The sequence below is a fragment of the Phocoena sinus genome, chromosome 11 (genome assembly GCF_008692025.1).
Source record: "Phocoena sinus isolate mPhoSin1 chromosome 11, mPhoSin1.pri, whole genome shotgun sequence".
Classification (NCBI taxonomy): domain Eukaryota; kingdom Metazoa; phylum Chordata; class Mammalia; order Artiodactyla; family Phocoenidae; genus Phocoena; species Phocoena sinus.
This window is the reverse complement of record NC_045773.1, coordinates 48,525,981-48,544,176: the sequence shown is the minus strand read 5'-3', so window position 1 is coordinate 48,544,176 and position 18,196 is coordinate 48,525,981. Positions and strand designations below refer to the sequence as shown.

Genomic DNA, 18,196 nt, shown 5'->3' with positions numbered 1-18,196 from the left:
GCAGAGATGAAAAGTTTTAAAATGTTATGCTGTTTGTTTGGTAGGGTGATATTTCAGACAATTGTAGAATAGCTTTTTTTGTATGGACCACAATCATGTGTCAAGTAATTTACTTAAAATAGAATATGGACTCTCTTGCCACTCTTCTTCCTAACCTAAATATTTTATGGAGCCCTTTCATTTGCTTTCTCCATAATTTAACAGTAACTTACTTTTCGGTATACTGCGTGGCAGAGAGACTTGCTGATTTCTCTGAAGTATGTTTTTTTATTTTATAGTGTGTAGTGTAGGATATTTTTAGGGCTGGAAAGCATTAATTATGATGCTACACAAATAATATGCCATGTATACGACTTCTAATTCTTTGAAATGGCAGAGAGCAGGAAGATAAAAGTTAATTCCTATGTTTCCCCAACCGTTCTCTCCTATTTAACTTTAAGGAAGTGTCTTGGACTGATAAAATTTGATAACTTTTTATGTCAGAGGGAGAAGGTATTTAAACTTTTATGAGGAAAAAATTCAAATGTATTGCAAGAGTGAAAATAGTAATGAGTCACATAAGATTTCTTCCCCCTTCCCCAGTATCCATTATCCAGTGTCAACAATTAATAAGTCATGGCCATCTTATTACCATACTTCCCTAACCACACCACTCCCACCCTCCCCACACATGCAGATACCCTCTGCCCATTCCTGTGGGATTATTTGAAGCAAATTTCAGATATCTAAGTATTTTGGTATATATTTCTAAAAGATAAAGACTAAAAATATATAACCACAATACATTTATCACACCTAAAATTATTTCTTAGTATCAAATACCTAATGAGAGTTCAAAAATTTGAGAACACTTTTGCAAAGCTGAGTGCCTTCTCCACTTGTATTTAAGAATAAGAAGAGTCATATATTTGACTCTTTCTTGGTTAGCCCTAGAGTTGCAGGGGAAATGTACTTTCAAGTTACTGAAACATAGTGGCTAGTATTTCATTGAATGCTTTTGTTTAAAACATGGAAGTTATTTTATCATGAGCTGCTTCTATAGCTTTAATTTTAGTTAGACACTTAGTATATTATGAATGCAATGCAGAATTTTGAATCTCGAAGAATATCATCCATTATGGAACTCATGCTGGTATGATATAGTCAGTAGAATGTTGTGTAACTTGGAGCATTTGTCATACCAACAAAAGAAAACAAAAAGCTTTCATATGTGGAAGAAATTATTTTTAATTATAAGTTTTTCTGAAAATTGTCATAACAATTTCATTTAGACTCCTGGCTTCAAATGAATGAGGCATTTCCATTTCTTGTTGCTAAGATATTTTTCAGAGCTTAGCCCAAATAACTTTAAATATTATTTTACTGTAAGGAACAATTGACGTTACTTTTTCTGGATAGTTTTCTACTTGAATGAGTTTTGCTAATTGAATCCCTGATGTTAACTTCATATTGAGGGAAAAAGCTGGGGAGATTGTAATGGGGAGAGGTATGTGATTAGCTTGAAATAAATTTGGCTGCATACTAATCTTTGCTATTTGGTTACAGATATTATAGCAAAATGAATTTTCTAAAATACTTACCATACTAGTTTTGCCTTGCATGAAAAATTCTAATAAGTGAACAATTACTAATTTTGTTTAACAGATAAATGTATCTAATAGGTTTTGGTACTTGGCCTTTCTTTATTCTTAACAGTTTTAAAATTTTAGTTTTCTGATCCTTTCTTTACAATGTTTCTTTCTTTTCCTTAGAATGCATCTATCCAAGCCATGAAATCTCCCGACAGTGTTAATGGAAGTGAACCCACAACTCCGCAGGTCCGTTATTAATGTTATTTAAAAGAAATAGCAAGTCATTTCAGGATGTCAGTCAATCAGTATTATTAGCATTTGACTTTACATTGAAACAGTGATGTCTGAACATTGATACAATGTCTATGGTAAATCCAGGTTTGTTGATGGTTTCTTGGAAAAAGTTTAAAATGAAAGCAATACATGTATATATATACCAGTCATGTAAGATTCCATTATTACTCATTTAAAAAACTAATGGCACTGAAGAGAAAACTTCGGGAAAAAAGACTGATTTTATAGTAAAAGATTATGGAGTAAGTCATTTTGAAAGACATGTTGAGTTACATATTCTAGAAGGGAGATGTGAAGAAAATGGGATTTCTTTTAAAGTTTGTTCTAATGCAGAATATCTTACTACTAGAGAATTTAGTTTATCTTTGATTTTAAAAAGTTATTTGGAGAGTGGGGCTCATGTAACATTCTTTTGACTCCTTCCAAAAAAGAAAGAAAGAAAGAAATTCATTAAAAAAAAATCTTAATGATAGCAGTGTCTGAGATGAACATTTATTTTCTTTGGCTTTAGTGATTATTATTATCATTAACCTGGCTGTTCTCAACAGTCTCTGTGTAGAGCAATAACATTTCTGATTCTGTGAACCTGGAGCAGGAACATGGGCAATTTCTGAACTAAATCATGTAGATTAAACATTCTAAAGTATTGTCTAGCTTTCCAAACTCCATGAAAAGGTTACCTGTGAGCTGAGAGTCTCATTCTTTTCAGGGAGGCTGGCCAGGCTCTGGGCATAGTCCACATCCCTGGGCTTTGAGCAGCATCCCCTAAGTCCTCTACAGATAAATCATTTTCTATTAGTGCCTTGAGGTAGGGGTAAAATATTGGGAGGCACCAATTTAAATGGTACTGGACAGATCCAGTGATCTTGAAGGAATATTAATTAGAATTAATTAGATAACCAGCTTTATGATCAAATTCAGGAGAGATTTAAGTTTAATTAAGGTGAAGAATGAACATGGGTGATATTCAGGAAGTTAATTGTGTTTATTGAGTTTACTGTGTGTCAGGCATTGTTAATCATTTTATGTATATGATCTCATTTAATTCTCATAACAAGGAGACACCTTCACTCAGAGGCTGTTTTTTACTTTTATACAAATTTCTGACAAGTTGGTTGTTGGTTGTTAGCAAATTAGGAACAGGGGGTATCCCCAAAGTGGGTAGAATGCTTACTGTGGTTGGGCAGCAGGAAATCAGAGTTGACACCAAGGTAGAAGAGATGGTGAAAAGCAAGCCCAAGAGTTTATAAAGTGTAGCTGCCCGTGACCCCCTTACTACTGGGTAGAACATCCTCTGTAAACCAATAGAGTTTGGCACACAATGTAATGATTGTGGTGGGGATGTCATTAAAAAGGGTTACTCACTGTCCTTATTTAAGAAGGCAGAAAAGTGCAGTATACCTATCTCAGAAAAATTTCTGTTAAATAGTTAACTCTTAAATTGTTTAATGCAGTACATAAAATTCAGCTAATCAAAACGATTATTCATTCATTTCCAAAGGAATGCAGGTAGTTGACATTTTACCTCAAACAGACTTACAAAACTCAGATATTTGAAAATAATTAGTGTATACCACCATGTAATAGAGAAAAATATATTTTGCAAAACAGGTATGTATGAGCATTCATCCTTATCTGAGAAGCTGTGAAATAGTTTTATTGGATCATAGTTTTAGTGTTTTAGCAGTTTAGGATGAATCTAGGATCTAGTATTACCCTCTTATTGTATAGATGAGCTATCAGGCATGAAACTTTAAATTATTTGCCCAAAGACCAGTGGCTAGTTATTGATAGTGGTATTATCATAGATAGACAAAAACATCCGTCTACCCCACTATAATTTTTTGCCATGTATTGCCTCATTTAAGTTTATATGCTGTTAAAACAAAATGAGAATAAAGTAGTGGTTGCCGGAGCTGAGGAGGGTGGGGAGGATGGCGATATAGGTGAAGGGGATTGAGAGGTACAAACTTCCAGCTATAAAATAAATAAGTTACAGGGATGTAATGTACAGCACAGGGAATATAGTCAGTAATGTTGTAATAACTTTGGTGTATAATCTATAAAAATATCGAATTACTATGTTTTATGCCTGAAATGAACATAACATTGTAAGTCAACTATACTTCAGTAAAAACAATAAAAAGTAACAACAGAATTTTTTTTAATTGAATAGAGCAAATCATAGGGATTTAAATGACCATTCTCATATGCTATTTTTTTTTTTTTAACTATAGGAAAAAGTCTGGTTTTGAAAATCATTTATGATTTTTTTTTAAAAGCAAGTCAACCTCTGTCAATTTTTAAAATGTATTTATTTATTTTAATATTTGGCTGCTTCGGGTCTTAGTTGTGGCACATAGACTTCTCTCTAGTTGTGGCGTGTGGGTTTTTTCTCTCTCTAGTTGTGGCACGTGGGCTCCAGAGCACGTGGGCTCTGTAGTTTGTGGCACATGGGCTGTCTCCTTGAGGCACACGAGCTCAGTAGTTGTGGCACGCGAGCTTAGTTGCCCCGTGGCGTGTAGGATCTTACTTTCCCTACCAGGGATCAAACCTGCATCTCCTGCATTGGGAGGCGGATTCTTTACCACTGGACCACCAGGGGACTCCCTATGAATTTTTTAAAAAGGAGAAATTATAGTAGTGTAATTAAATTTTGAAATTTCTGTTGCCATTTTTTGAATACTGCTTTTAATTTTATTTTCAACAGTTATGAAAAATTTCAATCATACAGAAAAGTTGAAAGAACTTTATAAAGTGAACATGTGTATACCTACCACATAGATTCTATCATTGATATTTTACTTTTCTTTTTTCTTTTTTTTTGGCTGCACTGCACAGCACATGGAACTTCCCTGTCCAGGGATTGAACCCATGCCCCCTGCAGTGGAAGCTCAGAGTCTTAACCACCAGGGACCACCAGGGAAGTCCTGTACTTTTTTTTTTTTTTAATCACAAATCTGTCCATATATTCATTCCTCTATTCGTCCCTCAATCCATTTTATTTTTCTGATGCCTTTCAGAGTAAGTCGCAGGCCACAGTACTAATGTTTTAGTACGTATATCATTATCTAGAATTCAGTGTGTGTAATTTCTATTTTGAAGTGAATTTTATATAAAATGAAATATACAAACCTCAAATGTACATTGACTGATTTGTACATCGACACATACATTTGACAAATGTATGTGCCAAACCCATGCACAGGTTATAGAAGATTATCAACACACCAGAAAGTTCCCTTAAGGTCTTCCCTTTCAGAGGCAACGTGTTGTAATTTTTTTCCACCATACAACACATTAGTTTTGCTTATTTTAGAACTTTATATAAGTGACCTTATAAGTATGTGCTCTTTTATGGAAGACTTCTTTCACTCAGCATTATGTTTGTGAAATTTCATCCATGTTGTGGTTATCAGTAGTTTGTTCCTTTCTATTGCTGTGTAGGATTCGTTTGAATGAATATTCTGCAGTTATTTACCTATTGATGGACACCTGGGCTGTTTCCAGTTTTCTGCTATTACGAATAAAACTATCATGAATGTTACTGTAGAAATCCTGTGGATGTATGTTTTCACTTTTTTCTTCTTGAGTGTTATTGATTATGTATTAATGCTTTTTGATGATTTCTAGAATAAGATATACTATATGTAAAAAGTGATACATATCATTTTGATCAAGCATTGAGTATTTAAAGATCTCCCATTAGATCATCATTATCATATTGCCAGGTTAAGGTTCAGCTGAACAAATGTGTAATAACTACCTACTTTGTGGAAAGCACTGAGGCAAGACTACAGAGATAGAGAATATGAATTCTGTTCTAAAAGAGCATAAAGTCTGGGATGAGGGTGTGTGTGGCAGATATAATGATAAGAAAATGTATTTAGTGCTTCCTGCATATGAGGCACTATTTTAAATGCTTTTACTCATTTAATCCTCATAGCAACCTATTAGAGTAGTGTTGATTTATAGATGAGGAAATTGAAACAAAGAGGTCCTAAAGCTAATAAATGGTAAAACTGGGATTCAAATCATGGAGTTTTGGTCAGAGTCTGAGTGTTAACCCCGGTGCTGTATTGTCTCTGTAGTTGTTCTAAGGCATAAACAATTCAGTTAGTTGTTATATCAGGAAGTAAGTAACTAATGGTGAGTCGGAATGCAGTATGTGCTCCAGTAGTGGTCCTGGTAAAGTGCTTAGGCCATTGAGAAGGGTTGTTTCTGATGGGTGAAATCTGAGGTTTCCTGGAAGAGCAGAAACTTGAACTCACTTTTGAAGGATGTCTGAGTTTCCATGCGCAGAGAAAGTTTGGGTGATAGTACAGAGGCACACAAGGATACATTTATTCAGGGAACAGGAAGTTACCTGTTGGAACTCAAGTTTTTGTTACATGATGGGGTGGTTTTACAGAGAAATGGGTCTTGGGAAGTGGGAACCTTGAGTATCAGCTAAGGATTTTGAACTTTATATTTAGTGGGAGTTCAGTTTAGGAATTGGAATGAAATGATCTGAATTATGTTTTAGAAAGACAATCCTGGTGACCATGTGGCAGGGGCAGATTGGTAGGTAAGAGATTTGAGGCAAGAGAACAGAAGGCTGCTACAGATATCCAGCTGGTAGAGGATAAAAGTCTGACACTGTTGGGGAAATAAAAAGGAGGAATGCAAACAATGTAAAGTGGGGGAGACAGAAAGGAGCTAAAAGTAACTCTGTGTTCATTTATTTTCATTTATACATTTCTCCTTCTCTAACCCCCATCAGCTTTTTAAAAACTGAGTTATAAATCAGTGAATGTCTTTGGTACCAGAAACCTGACAATAGTTGGAGCCAATGGGAGTTTAGTTTTTCACATAGCAGAAGGGCTAGAGACAGTTAGTCATTAAGGACCCTTCTCCGTTTGGCTTCTTGTCCCCCCCTCCTTTACCTTCTCATCCTTCCCACTGCCTTTCACCCTCACAGTTACAAGTTTGGCCTCCAGGAATTGCATCTCCATTGTTGACAGGACAAAAGGCATATATATTCCTTTTTATCAGGAAAATAATATCTCTCCTAGAAGGTTCCATCCATTTTTTGGGGGGCCACACCACACAGCTTGTGGGATCTTAGTTCCCCGACCAGGGATTGAACCCGTGCCCCAGCACTGAAAAGCATGGAGTCCTAACCCCTGGACCACCAGGGAACTCCCGAAGGTTCCATCCTTTAGATTCCCACTTATAGTTTACATTATTGGCCGAACTTAGGCACAGGGCCCCCTCCTGGCTGAAACAGAGTCTGGGAAAAGCTAACTTAAAAAAATCCTTTAATTGAAATGTAATATCACAGTGTAATAATGTATACAGAAAAGTATCATGTATTCCTTGTACAATTTACTGAATTTTCACAAACCAAACACAACTTTGTAACCAGCACCCAAAATCAAGAAACAGAAATTACCAGCACGCCAGAAGCCCTTGTGCTCCCTTGTGCTCTCTGCTCTCACCTCCCCCTACCAGGGGTAACCACTATCCTGACTTCTAACTCTGTAGATTAATTTTGCCTGTTTCTGACTTTATGTAAATGGAATCACTAGTGGTTATTCTTTTGTGTCTGGCTTCTTTTGCTTAATAACTCTGTTAGTGTTAGTGAGATTCATCTATATTCTTGCTTGTGGCTATAAATCTTTAATTCTCATTGCTGTCTAGTATTCTGTTAGTGAGCAGATGACAATTGACTTATCCCATCTGTTATTGATAGGCATCAGCAGTGGTTTCAGGTTTGGCGCTATTTTAAACAGTGCTGCTCTGAACTTTCTAGCGTATATCTTGTGTTGAACATATGTATTATACATTTCTATTGTGTATATACTTAGTAGTGAAATTGCTGGTCTGGAGAGTACGTGTGTGTTTAGTTTTAGTAAATACTGGTAGTTTTCTGAAATGGAGTGTTCCACATCCTCACCAATACTTGGAATTTTCCATAGTTTTAATTTTAGCTAGCCTGGTGGATATGTAGTAGTATCTCATTAGGGTTTTTATTTGTATTTGAGAAGGTGAATGTTTTAACCTGGCTGTATTGTCACCCTGCATGAAACTGGCATCTGGTGGAAAGGAAGAAGGGAGGATTGGTTATCAGGTGATAGATACTATTGATTGTTTAGCTCAAGCCAGTCATGATGCTAAGTGCTTCACATGTATTAATGTAGTTAGTACTCCTCACTAGCGCCCTACGAGGTGAGTGCTGTTGTTTTCCCCAATTAACTTATGAAGAAACAGAGGCACAGAGGGGCTATGTAACTTACCCAAGGTCATATTGCCGGAGACTTGAGCCCAAGAAGCCTGGCTACAGAGCCTGTGCTCTTAGCTACTGCATCTTATAACCAGAAGAGTCTGCCACATAAGCTTGTGTATAACATTCTTATTTGTAAGTTTGTCTTTTGTTTTGTTTTAGTCTTCTTTCTTTAATAATAATGATAATTGTTAATGTTTATTGAGTATTTGCTGCATTGTAAGCAATTTGCATGTACTTATTAACTCATTCAGTCCTTGTGGCATCCATATGAGGTGGGTGGTATTATTATTACCATCATTATTATTTTTATCACCCCCATTTTAGAGAGGGGGAAATGAGACTAGTGAGGTTAAGTAACTTGGTCTGTGTCATGAACATTGTGGTGGAGCTGGGATTTAAACTTAGGCAGCCTTACTCAGCAGCCCACAGGCTGAATCACAACACTCAAACTCCCAAGCAGGGCTTCCCTGGTGGCGCAGTGGTTGAGAGTCCGCCTGCCGATGCAGGGGACACGGGTTTGTGCCCCGGAAGATCCCACATGCCGCGGAGCGGCTGGGCCTGTGAGCCATGGCTGCTGGGCCTGCGCGTCCGGAGCCTGTGCTCCACAACGGGAGAGGCCACAACAGTGAGAGGCCCGCTTACCGCAAAAAAAAAAAAAAAAAAAACCTCCCAAGCAGAGTAGATGTGACAGTTACTCAGTTTATGAGCTTCTGCAAATACATGTCTTTGAAATTGTTCATTACCTCCTGGCTCACCCTAAAATAACAACTGTTTCTAGTGTTATTCAAACTTACCTCACTTGTTTGTCCTAAGGCAGTTTACAAGGAGATTGTCTGTAAGAGCTGAAAAGCACTTTTTGCATGGGTCAGAAGCGGATGGTAATGGAATAGCGGTAAAGTGGTTCTTCAAGTTTTTGAGCATGAGGGTCCCTCCTCTCCCTTAAGATTTTCTCTACCCCACCCCAGTATAAAGGTAAAACTTTCACATTATGAAAAAAAAAATTGGAAAGTACAGGAAAATAGAAAAATGAACATAAAAATCATCTAAAATCTTACCACCCAGACCCACTCACTGTTAACTTTTGGTGTTTGTCCTTTAACAACCTGATTCTAAGGGTGTTTATGTAAACATGCATACAGATTCATAAGTATATGTAACTACGTTAAATCAAAATGAGTTCACAGTGTATGTGTTATTTTATAACCTGAGTTTTCCCATTAATAGTATGTCTTGAACCTTGTTACATACATTGTGGTTTATATAATGTGTCCTCTAGTGGTGAACATTTGGGTTGTTACCACTTTTTACTGTCATGAACGTCCTGTGATAAATCTGTGCGTATGCAGGGGGTGGGCCCCTCTTACTCCCACCTTGCCAAATACTATTATTAAATCTCTAAAATCTATGAGTAAAGTATTCCTGGTCTGATTTTTTTTTTTCTTGTATATTAAAGAGAATCTTTTTGTTTTCCTGTAATCTTTGCCTATACATGACCTCAGTCTCCCCTGAGCATTTCATTCCTGGCATCTTTGAGATCTTGCAGTGACCCTATTGCACTAATGAGAATAAGTTTCTAGGAAACACCTGAAATACTGACTGCTGTCACGTGAACAAAAAAATGCAGCTTACAATAATGCAGTTTATTGAATTATATTATTTTCCATTGCTATTGTTCAAAATAATGCATCATTATTAATATTAATATTCTAATTAAGAGAACAGCTCTTGCTTATCACTAACATCAGACTTACTGATCCATGTAGAGGGACTCTAGCTCAGACTTTTTAATGGTCCTCCATGTTTTTTTATGCTTATTTTTATTGCCGGTAGACAGTGGTAATTAGAGCAGAGTTAGATATCCCTAGTCAGCTCTGCCTGGCATTCTGTTATTGAGCAAAATGGGTTCACTAAACATTACCCTCTGCCCGAGAAGAGTGATGAGGAATCTGTGCAGGCCTTCATGCAGACTCCAGATGCAGCCACACACTTCACACTTCACAGTACATACCCACATTTTAGGCACTGGGTGTATAGTGGTGGTATAGATGACCACTGCCTCCAAGGGTCTTACAGTTTAGTGGACAGATCTCACAGCACACCTGTGAGGTTGGCTGGGAAAGTATGGCTTCCTTCTTTTTACAGATGTGCAAACTGAAGGGAAGTGACTTAGTGAAGGTCATTCCACTGCTCGGTGACAGACCTGGGACCTACACCCCAGTCCTCTGACTCTAGGTCCAGCGCCTTTTCACAAATAAACAGGTGTCTCTTGTTTTTCATAAAACAGTGTATTGTGTAAAATGTCAGGAATATAAATTAAATGTGTTAGCTTTCTATAGATTATTGCTGGTGATTAGGGAATTATAGAAGTCTAAATATGTATTTTAACCCACATGTTCTGATGCGTTTTGGTTGCAGTCAGGTGACGTGCAGTCTTTTGCACAGAAGCTCCAACTCCGGGTGCCTTCCGTTGAGTCTTTGTTTCGGAGTCCAATGAAGGAATCTCTATTCCGATCTTCCTCTAAAGAGTCTTTGGTACGAACGTCTTCTAGAGAGTCCCTGAATCGACTTGACCTGGACTCTTCTGCTGCCACCTTTGATCCACCCTCTGATATGGAGAGTGAGACCGAAGATTCACTAGGGAATTTAGACAGTCTCAGCAAAGAACATTTGATCCAGTGGTTGCGAAGAATGGAACGAAGGTTGAATGGCTACAAAGGAAAATGTTCTGAGGTAGGAGCATGACTTTTTTGTTGGTATGAAAAGTTCCTCCCCGTATTCTCTAATTCATATTACTCTCTGGCCTTTATGCCTGTCATTGGCTGAGCTGTCAATTCCCTGGCTACGCTGGATACTGATGGGGGATAGTTTGTGGAAATATCTAATTAAAGACCTTCAGTGGTACTGAGGCCCTTTGACAATACTCTTAGTAAAATTTTGGAGCAGATTGTTGCCCGTAGCCTTTTGATTCTCACATTCTGTGCCCCTCTCTCCAGGGTTGCTTGGACACTCAGCTCAGAGTTCATTGTCTTTCCTCCTCACATCCCTTCCCTTGTTCATCTTCTAAGTGTTGTGGCTCCAAAATGACCTCTTCTGCCAACCAGATTCCATTATTTCTGACCCCAGATATGTGCACATTTGGTGCATTCTCATTGGACCTAACATTTACAATTTGCCTCAAGTGAATCTTTTAACTGCTGGACCCCTTGACAATGTTTGGTCTAAGAGGAAGGAAGTGGTGCTGCTCCTTCGCTCCTTTCGTTCCTTTAGAAACATGGCGCCTTCCCTTTGGGCTGATTGTATTAGTTGCCCTTGCTGTCCTGTGCAGTTAAAATGTTCTTTCTCTGGAAAGCCTTTCTGGACAAAGTTGCCCATGGCTTCCTTTTTTAAAAAAACAAAAACCAAAAAAACCCCATGGGCTTCTCTGGTGGCGCAGTGGTTAACAATCCTCCTGCCGGTGCAGGGGATGGTTGTTTGAGCCCTGGTCTGGGAAGATCCCACGTGCCGCGGAGCAGCTGGGCCCGTGCACCACAGCTGCTGAGCCTGTGCTCTAGAGCCCATGTGCCACAACTACTGAGCTTGCGTGCTACAACTACTGAAGCCCGCATGCCTAGAGCCCGTGCTCCACAACAAGAGAAGCCACCGCAATGAGAAGCCCGCGCACCGCAACGAAGAGTAGCCCCCACTTGCTGCAACTAGAGAAAGTCCGAGCACAGCAACGAAGACCCAACAGCCAGAAATAAATAAAATTAAAAAAAAAACCCATAATGTTTTATTGCCTTAATGCTGATAAATCAGCATTGTAGTTAATTTTAATTAATGAATAATAAAGTTCAAGGTTAGAGTATAAAGTTAGCTATTACTTCTATTTCCAATTTGGCTGTAATATGGGTAGTTTTACCCTGCAGCCAAAAACAACCCAGAAAACTCCTAGATGAAATATATAAAATATCTTTTTAAAAGTACAAAGTGCTCCCCTCTTTGTCTTCTCTGCACTGGGGCCAGCTCTCCTGCCGTGGCCTCTCATCTGAAAACGTACGCTTGTGCCAAGTTCGTCTCCATCTCCTCCTTGATCAAGAGAACCTCTGCACTACTGAGCTGATCACTGTCTACAGTGATGCTGAAACAGTAGGAGACACTGACAGATGAGAGCCACAGCAGCTTGGCAGCCCCGAGTCCCCTGACCACCTCACTTATTCCTAGCCACACCTTCCAAACCAGTGCCATTTCAAGGGACATTGACACGGAAACCAAATTCATTGGAGCTGGGGCTGCCACAGTAGGGGTGGCTGGCTCTGGGGCTGGAATTGGGACTGTGTTTGGTAGTCTCATCATTGGTTATGCCAGGAACCCTTCTCTGAAGCAACAGCTCTTCTTCTGCGCCATTCTGGGCTTCTGCACTCTCGGTAGCCATGGGGCTCTTTTGCCTGATGTTGGCCTTTCTCATCCTCTTCGCCATGTGAAGGAGCCGTCTCCACCTCCCATAGTTCTTTCTCTTGTGTCTCGTCTGCCCTGTATGTTCCTTTTCCTGTACCTCCCCATTTTTTTTTGGCTCAGTGTTTGACAGAGGGAAGACAAATGAATACTGTATTAATAAGAAAAAAAAAAGTACAAAGTGCTGACAAAATAGGAAGGAATTATTAGGTTAAAATCTGTTGGCTAGCTGGAACCCAGAGATGTACACAGGGCATTAAGGCCATGTATCTCATAAGGCACATGTGGAATCTGGCAACTTTTTTAAATTTTTAAAAAAAATTTTATTTCTGTCAAAGTTAATAATGGTCCTGAATTTGTTTGTTTAGACTTACGTTATTTTCACTAACCCATGGCTTTTAAGTTTGAAGCTTGGGCAGCCGTATAGTTAGTATTTAAATGTACAAGACACTATGCATTTTATGTTTATGGTGCCATTAAATTTTGCACCATCTCTGTGAAGTAGCTATTTATTAGTTCTGTTTTGCAGAATAGAGATTAAGGACTCATAGAGAGTTACTCATAGAGATTAAGTAACTTGCTTATAGTCACACAGGTAGCAGTTGACAGACTCTGCATTGATTCTAGGTCTTTCTGGTTGTTTCCGCTCTTCTGTACTACCTCAGGTAAAGCTGTGCGGCTTTTTAGGGATGGAAAGAGCCCACCGTCTTTGTCTCCACCTTTCCTTGCTACTGTAGGTACCTAGGATGGTAGTGCTGTAAGTGTCATCTGATTGTTGTGTTACTCTTCCACTCCCACTCCTCCCCCCACCCCTCACCCCCACCTTGAGTACCTGTTTCCTAACTGGTCTTAAGTAATAAGAAGGGGAAGATCCTGGTTTAAGGCCGAATTTTGGTTTTTTACATCCTTATCCCTATCACTGGACTCGCCTTCCACTGCTGCCTGCCTCTTGACTCAAGACATCAGTAGACACATTTGAGGGCACACAGCAGCCTTCCAAGGAAAATGGCAAGGCCAGAATCGGGAGTGCTTTCTCCTGAAGCTGCAACCTGTCTCTTCAGAGCCCACTAGCACCTCTAAAGTAGGTCCAAATAATGCGGTGGAGCCATGTGCTTAGCCTTCTGATGAGAAATGCTATATAATTTATAGTTGTAAAGGTTTATTACTCTGTAATTTCATCAAGTTTTGCTAGAATGTTTAAATATCATTTTTAGGTTAAATGGTTAAATATCTCTTTAGGACCTGACATAGCAGTTTTCCTCTGTTGGTTGTGAGTTGCTTCCCTCAGATTTTCATAGAGCCACAGTCACAGGTCCTACACCAGAGAAACTTTTAGAGATCAGTTACATGGTCTATTACAGCCCAAAGCAAAAAATCACCTGAGGAGCTAGTCAAAACACACATTGTTGCCTCCGCCCTCCCTCTGCTTCTCATTCAGTTAGTTTGGGGTGGGGCCTAAGAATTTCTGTTTCTAGCAGGCTCCCAGGTGATGCTTTTGCTAATGGTATTGATCTGTGACCACAGTTTGAGTAACCTTTAAGCAAGTTGTCTCTAATCCCCACCTATAAATTAGGTACTGAAATTTAAAGAGGGGTGTGTGTGTGTGTAAGGTGAAATCAAATGGATATTTAATATCTTTCTTTATAGAGTCAGTACATTTTATATTTTAGAAATACATTTCCTATGTTATTTAGTTTCAACTGCATATACATCTAATTAGGTTGAATTGTCTATAAAAGGATTGCTTTGATTTGTTTTCTGACTTTCATAATGAGATGTTTTAGCAGAGTTTAGAATAATTAATTGCATTTATGTAGGAATGACTGATGTTATTAGTGACTTTTTCTTTATTTTAGCTTGTTACAGCTTATCAGACTCTTCAGAGAGAGAAGAAAAAGCTACAGGTAAGTGATTTGTTGGCTGTTGTATTGATTCATATATACTTTTAAAAATAGAAAGGATCTTTTAATAAGATAGTTCTAACACTCACTTTTAATAACTCTTCATATGACCGAAGTATTTCAGCTGTTTTACCATTGGGGATTTTGATAAAGAGAATGATTGAGAAATCTCAGATATTTAACCTCTGGTGGGGATGGGCTTCCTTGAGTTCTGGATCCCTGCAGTGTGTAAGAGGTTGGATTTAAGGCATGTTTGCCTCTTTCAAGCATCATTCCTGGTGTGCCAGTGTGCAGGGTGCATCTTTGTTTTAGTGGTAAAGAGACGTACAACTTCGAAGCTTTCCCTTCTACTTTTTAAATACCTGCAGAGATCTCTGTTTCTTATTATATCAGGGTCCAGAAATAAGCATCCTCTCTGTTTCCTGAGGCTGCTGCTTGTAAAGCCCTTGGTTAAGTGTGTGGAGAGAAGAAGGTATTATAGCTCTTCTAGTGACTGAAGACACTAATTATAGAACCAGGAAGTTATTTGTAAAGTGAGATTTGGTAAAATTAATTTCCCCATGTACATTATTTTAAAATACCGAATCTGCCATAAATATTAGTCTCCTTTGAGTACGACATTAAATTTTCTGGCTTTGGTCTGGAACATAATCAACTGAGAATGATAGCACCAGTTACTTATTGCTGATTCAGTGTTCTAATCGTCCATAACAAGTGTGAAAATTAGATTATTACAAATAAAGTTTTTAGTTTAATATTTTCTTAAACATGTCTGTAGAAATTGGGGGTAGTTCTCAGTTAATCCATTGTACAATTAATATTCCATAAATTCATTCTCAAAAGGTCATTTTATTCCTAAATTCTGTGAGTACCTTGCTTGTGTTTCTATGAATTGTCTTATGGATTTTTATTTTGAGATTACATAATTATACCACTAGGTGGCAGTAGAGAGTTTGGGTCGCATAGTTGCAAAAGTAAAGGGTGTTGGAGATAAAATTCAATGATTTGTGATCTTTTAAACTTGCTTTTCACTACTATGTCATGTGGTTGTTTGAACCAGCTTTTTTTCCTTTTAAATTAAAGGGTATATTAAGTCAGAGTCAGGATAAAGCACTTCGGAGGATTGGAGAGTTAAGAGAGGTAAGTTGTGACTAGTACTTTGAGAAAAGAGTAACTAAATCTCTCATATTTATCAGAACTATTGTATGTATTTGGATAGTTTCATATCTACTACATTAGTTACAGCGAAAATTAACCAGTCCAAGCTACAAGAACAGGGATCAATTCTTATAGTTTTTATTTGTGTGGTTTTCCTGACATCTGTTGGTGGAATTACAGGTAGACCTAGTTGTTTTTTTTTAACATCTTTATTGGTGTATAATTGCTTTACAGTGTTGTGTTAGTTTCTGCTGTATAACAAAGTGAATCAGCTATATGCATACGTACATCCCCATATCTCCTCCCTCTTGCGTCTCCCTCCCACCCTCCCTATCCCACCCCTCTAGGTGGTCGCAAAGCACTGAGCTGATCTCCCTGTGCCATGCAACTGCTTCCCACTAGCTATCTATTTTACATTTACACGTAGTGTATATATGTCTGTGCTACTCTCTTACTTCGTCCCAGCTTACCCTTCCCCCTCCTCGTGTCCTCAAGTCCATTCTCTACATCTGTGTCTTTATTCCTGTCCTGCCCCTAGATTCATCAGAATCTTTTTTTTTTTTTTTTAGATTCCATATGTATGTTAGCATACGGTATTTGTTTTTCTCTTTCTGACTTACTTCACTCTGTATGACAGACTCTAGGTCCATCCACCTCACTACAAATAGCTCAATTTCGTTTCTTTTTATGGCTGAGTAGTATTCCATTGTATATATGTGTATGCCACATCTTCTTTATCCATTCATCTGTTGATGGACACTTAGGTTGCTTCTATGTCCTGGCTATTGTAAATAGTGCTGCAGTGAACATTGTGGTACATGATTCTTTTTGAACTATGGTTTTCTAAGGGTATATGCCCAGTAGTGGGATTGCTGGGTCATATGGTAGTTCTGTTTTTAGTTTTTTAAGGACCCTCCGTACTGTCTTCCATAGTGGCTGTAGCAATTTACATTCCCACCAGCAGTGCAAGAGGGTTCCCTTTACTTCACACCCTAGATTTGTTCTTAGTGACCCCAAGGGTCTAATCAGAACTTCCTGAAAGTGGAAGATAACCCCAGATACGAGGGTCTAGTTCTGGAGCTAGTGAGATCTCTATCATGGTGGTGTTGGACAGCTGGCTAGCCAGCCTGTGGGCTGTAGTCAGGATATAAGTTGGCAGTTCTTAAGTTCCTTTATAACTGTGGTCTTTATTGTTTATGGAGTACTTATTGGTTGAATAGTCTAATGTAGCAGGAGGAGGGAGAAGGGGACATGATTAAAAGATGTTTCTGGGGAATTCCCTGGTGGTCTAGTGGTTAGGATTCAGTGCTCTCACTGCCATGGCCTGGGTTCAATTCCTGGTTGGGGAACTGAGGTCCTGCAAGTCGTGAGGCAAGGCCAAAAATAAAAGATGCTTTTGTTGTATCCAAGGACTTCTTACCCTAAGATGAGGAGATGAAAACGTTCAAAACCTGAAAATCATAATATAAATTGAGAAGTTTTTGTGGGCTGGTAGGGATGCCATGTAACAGAGTCTAGTATGGTAGAATGTAGAAAATTATTTGGAAGAAATGAATTGTAAAGAAAGTAAAGGACTGCATTGCTATTAAGGAGATGTGCAGCTGGTTCTTACTAGAGAATTGGCCTGTGCAGAGTCATGGGTGGGGGAACAGTGCTTTCCAGACTTTTGGATTTCAGGGACTGAGAAATTAATTACCTTCCAGTTCCTTCCAGAAATGGGGGAAAGGAGACTTGTCATGAGGCTACTTTTATTTTTTTCAAGTGAGGACATTGAGAATAAGGAACCAGATTCTTTTATTGTCATTATTTCATGCAAGAAAGTTTTTTTTTAATAATAAAAAAAAAGTTAGGAAGGACACAGTCTCAGAATAAAGTACAGTTGTTCAGATGAAAGAAATTTGGATCTAAGAAAAACATGTCTTGATCTGAAGACCAGTATTTGGAGACTCCTACTGCTGGGGGAGGTCAGGCCAGGAGTCTGTAGTGAGAGGAATAGTAAATGTGCTGAGATCTTGGGGCCATGTGGGCGTGGGGAAGAGTAGAGGACAGTTAGTACCTCAGTGTTTTGAGAATTAGTAAGTTTGAAACAATTCAAGAAGAAGGCATTGCTTATAAGTCCTTGAAAGTAGTGTTTGAGGAAAGTTTTCTAGCAAATGTGTGAGGGATGGATTAAATCAGAGGTAGACTTGAGGTAAGAATTCTCTCTAGAAGGCTACTAAAGGAAATTAATCATCAAAATTATTAGAGATTGGGATTATGGTTTTGGATGTGGAAAAAGGACCTAAACATTGTAGAGAAAGTAATGAAAGAATTTGGTTATATGCAGAGGTCAACAAACGATAAGTAAAATGTGACTGAATATTTTGAGCTTAGAGAATTAGAAAAGTAGGAATCCCAGAAAAATTGTGGGGTTTTGATGGGATATCCACTATGTTCCAGGTGTTATTCTGCAACATTCTAATGGAGCAAGTGTAAGGGAGAAGTCCTGAGGACACAGAACTGAGCCCAGAGGGATAATTGCCGAGAGAATCAGTGAAGGGCACAGTGGAAACTCTGAGAGACAGGAATATAGG

At 38.5% G+C, this 18,196-nt stretch overlaps 1 protein-coding gene and 1 pseudogene across 5 annotated transcripts in view; both read left to right on the top strand.

Moving 5' to 3' along the window:
* GOLGA4 (golgin A4) overlaps nt 1–18,196 on the top strand; it is a 106,121-nt gene that overhangs the window by 29,124 nt on the left and 58,801 nt on the right. For 4 of the 5 annotated variants that reach the window (XM_032647634.1, XM_032647636.1, XM_032647637.1 and 1 more), the window contains 4 exons: nt 1,752–1,817; nt 10,549–10,863; nt 14,421–14,468; nt 15,549–15,605. In XM_032647634.1, the coding sequence (XP_032503525.1) occupies nt 1,752–1,817; nt 10,549–10,863; nt 14,421–14,468; nt 15,549–15,605 (486 nt within the window). The remainder of the gene's footprint in view (nt 1–1,751; nt 1,818–10,548; nt 10,864–14,420; nt 14,469–15,548; nt 15,606–18,196) is intronic. The other variant, XM_032647635.1, reaches the window with a different exon arrangement.
* LOC116761642 lies at nt 12,092–12,943 on the top strand (annotated as a pseudogene).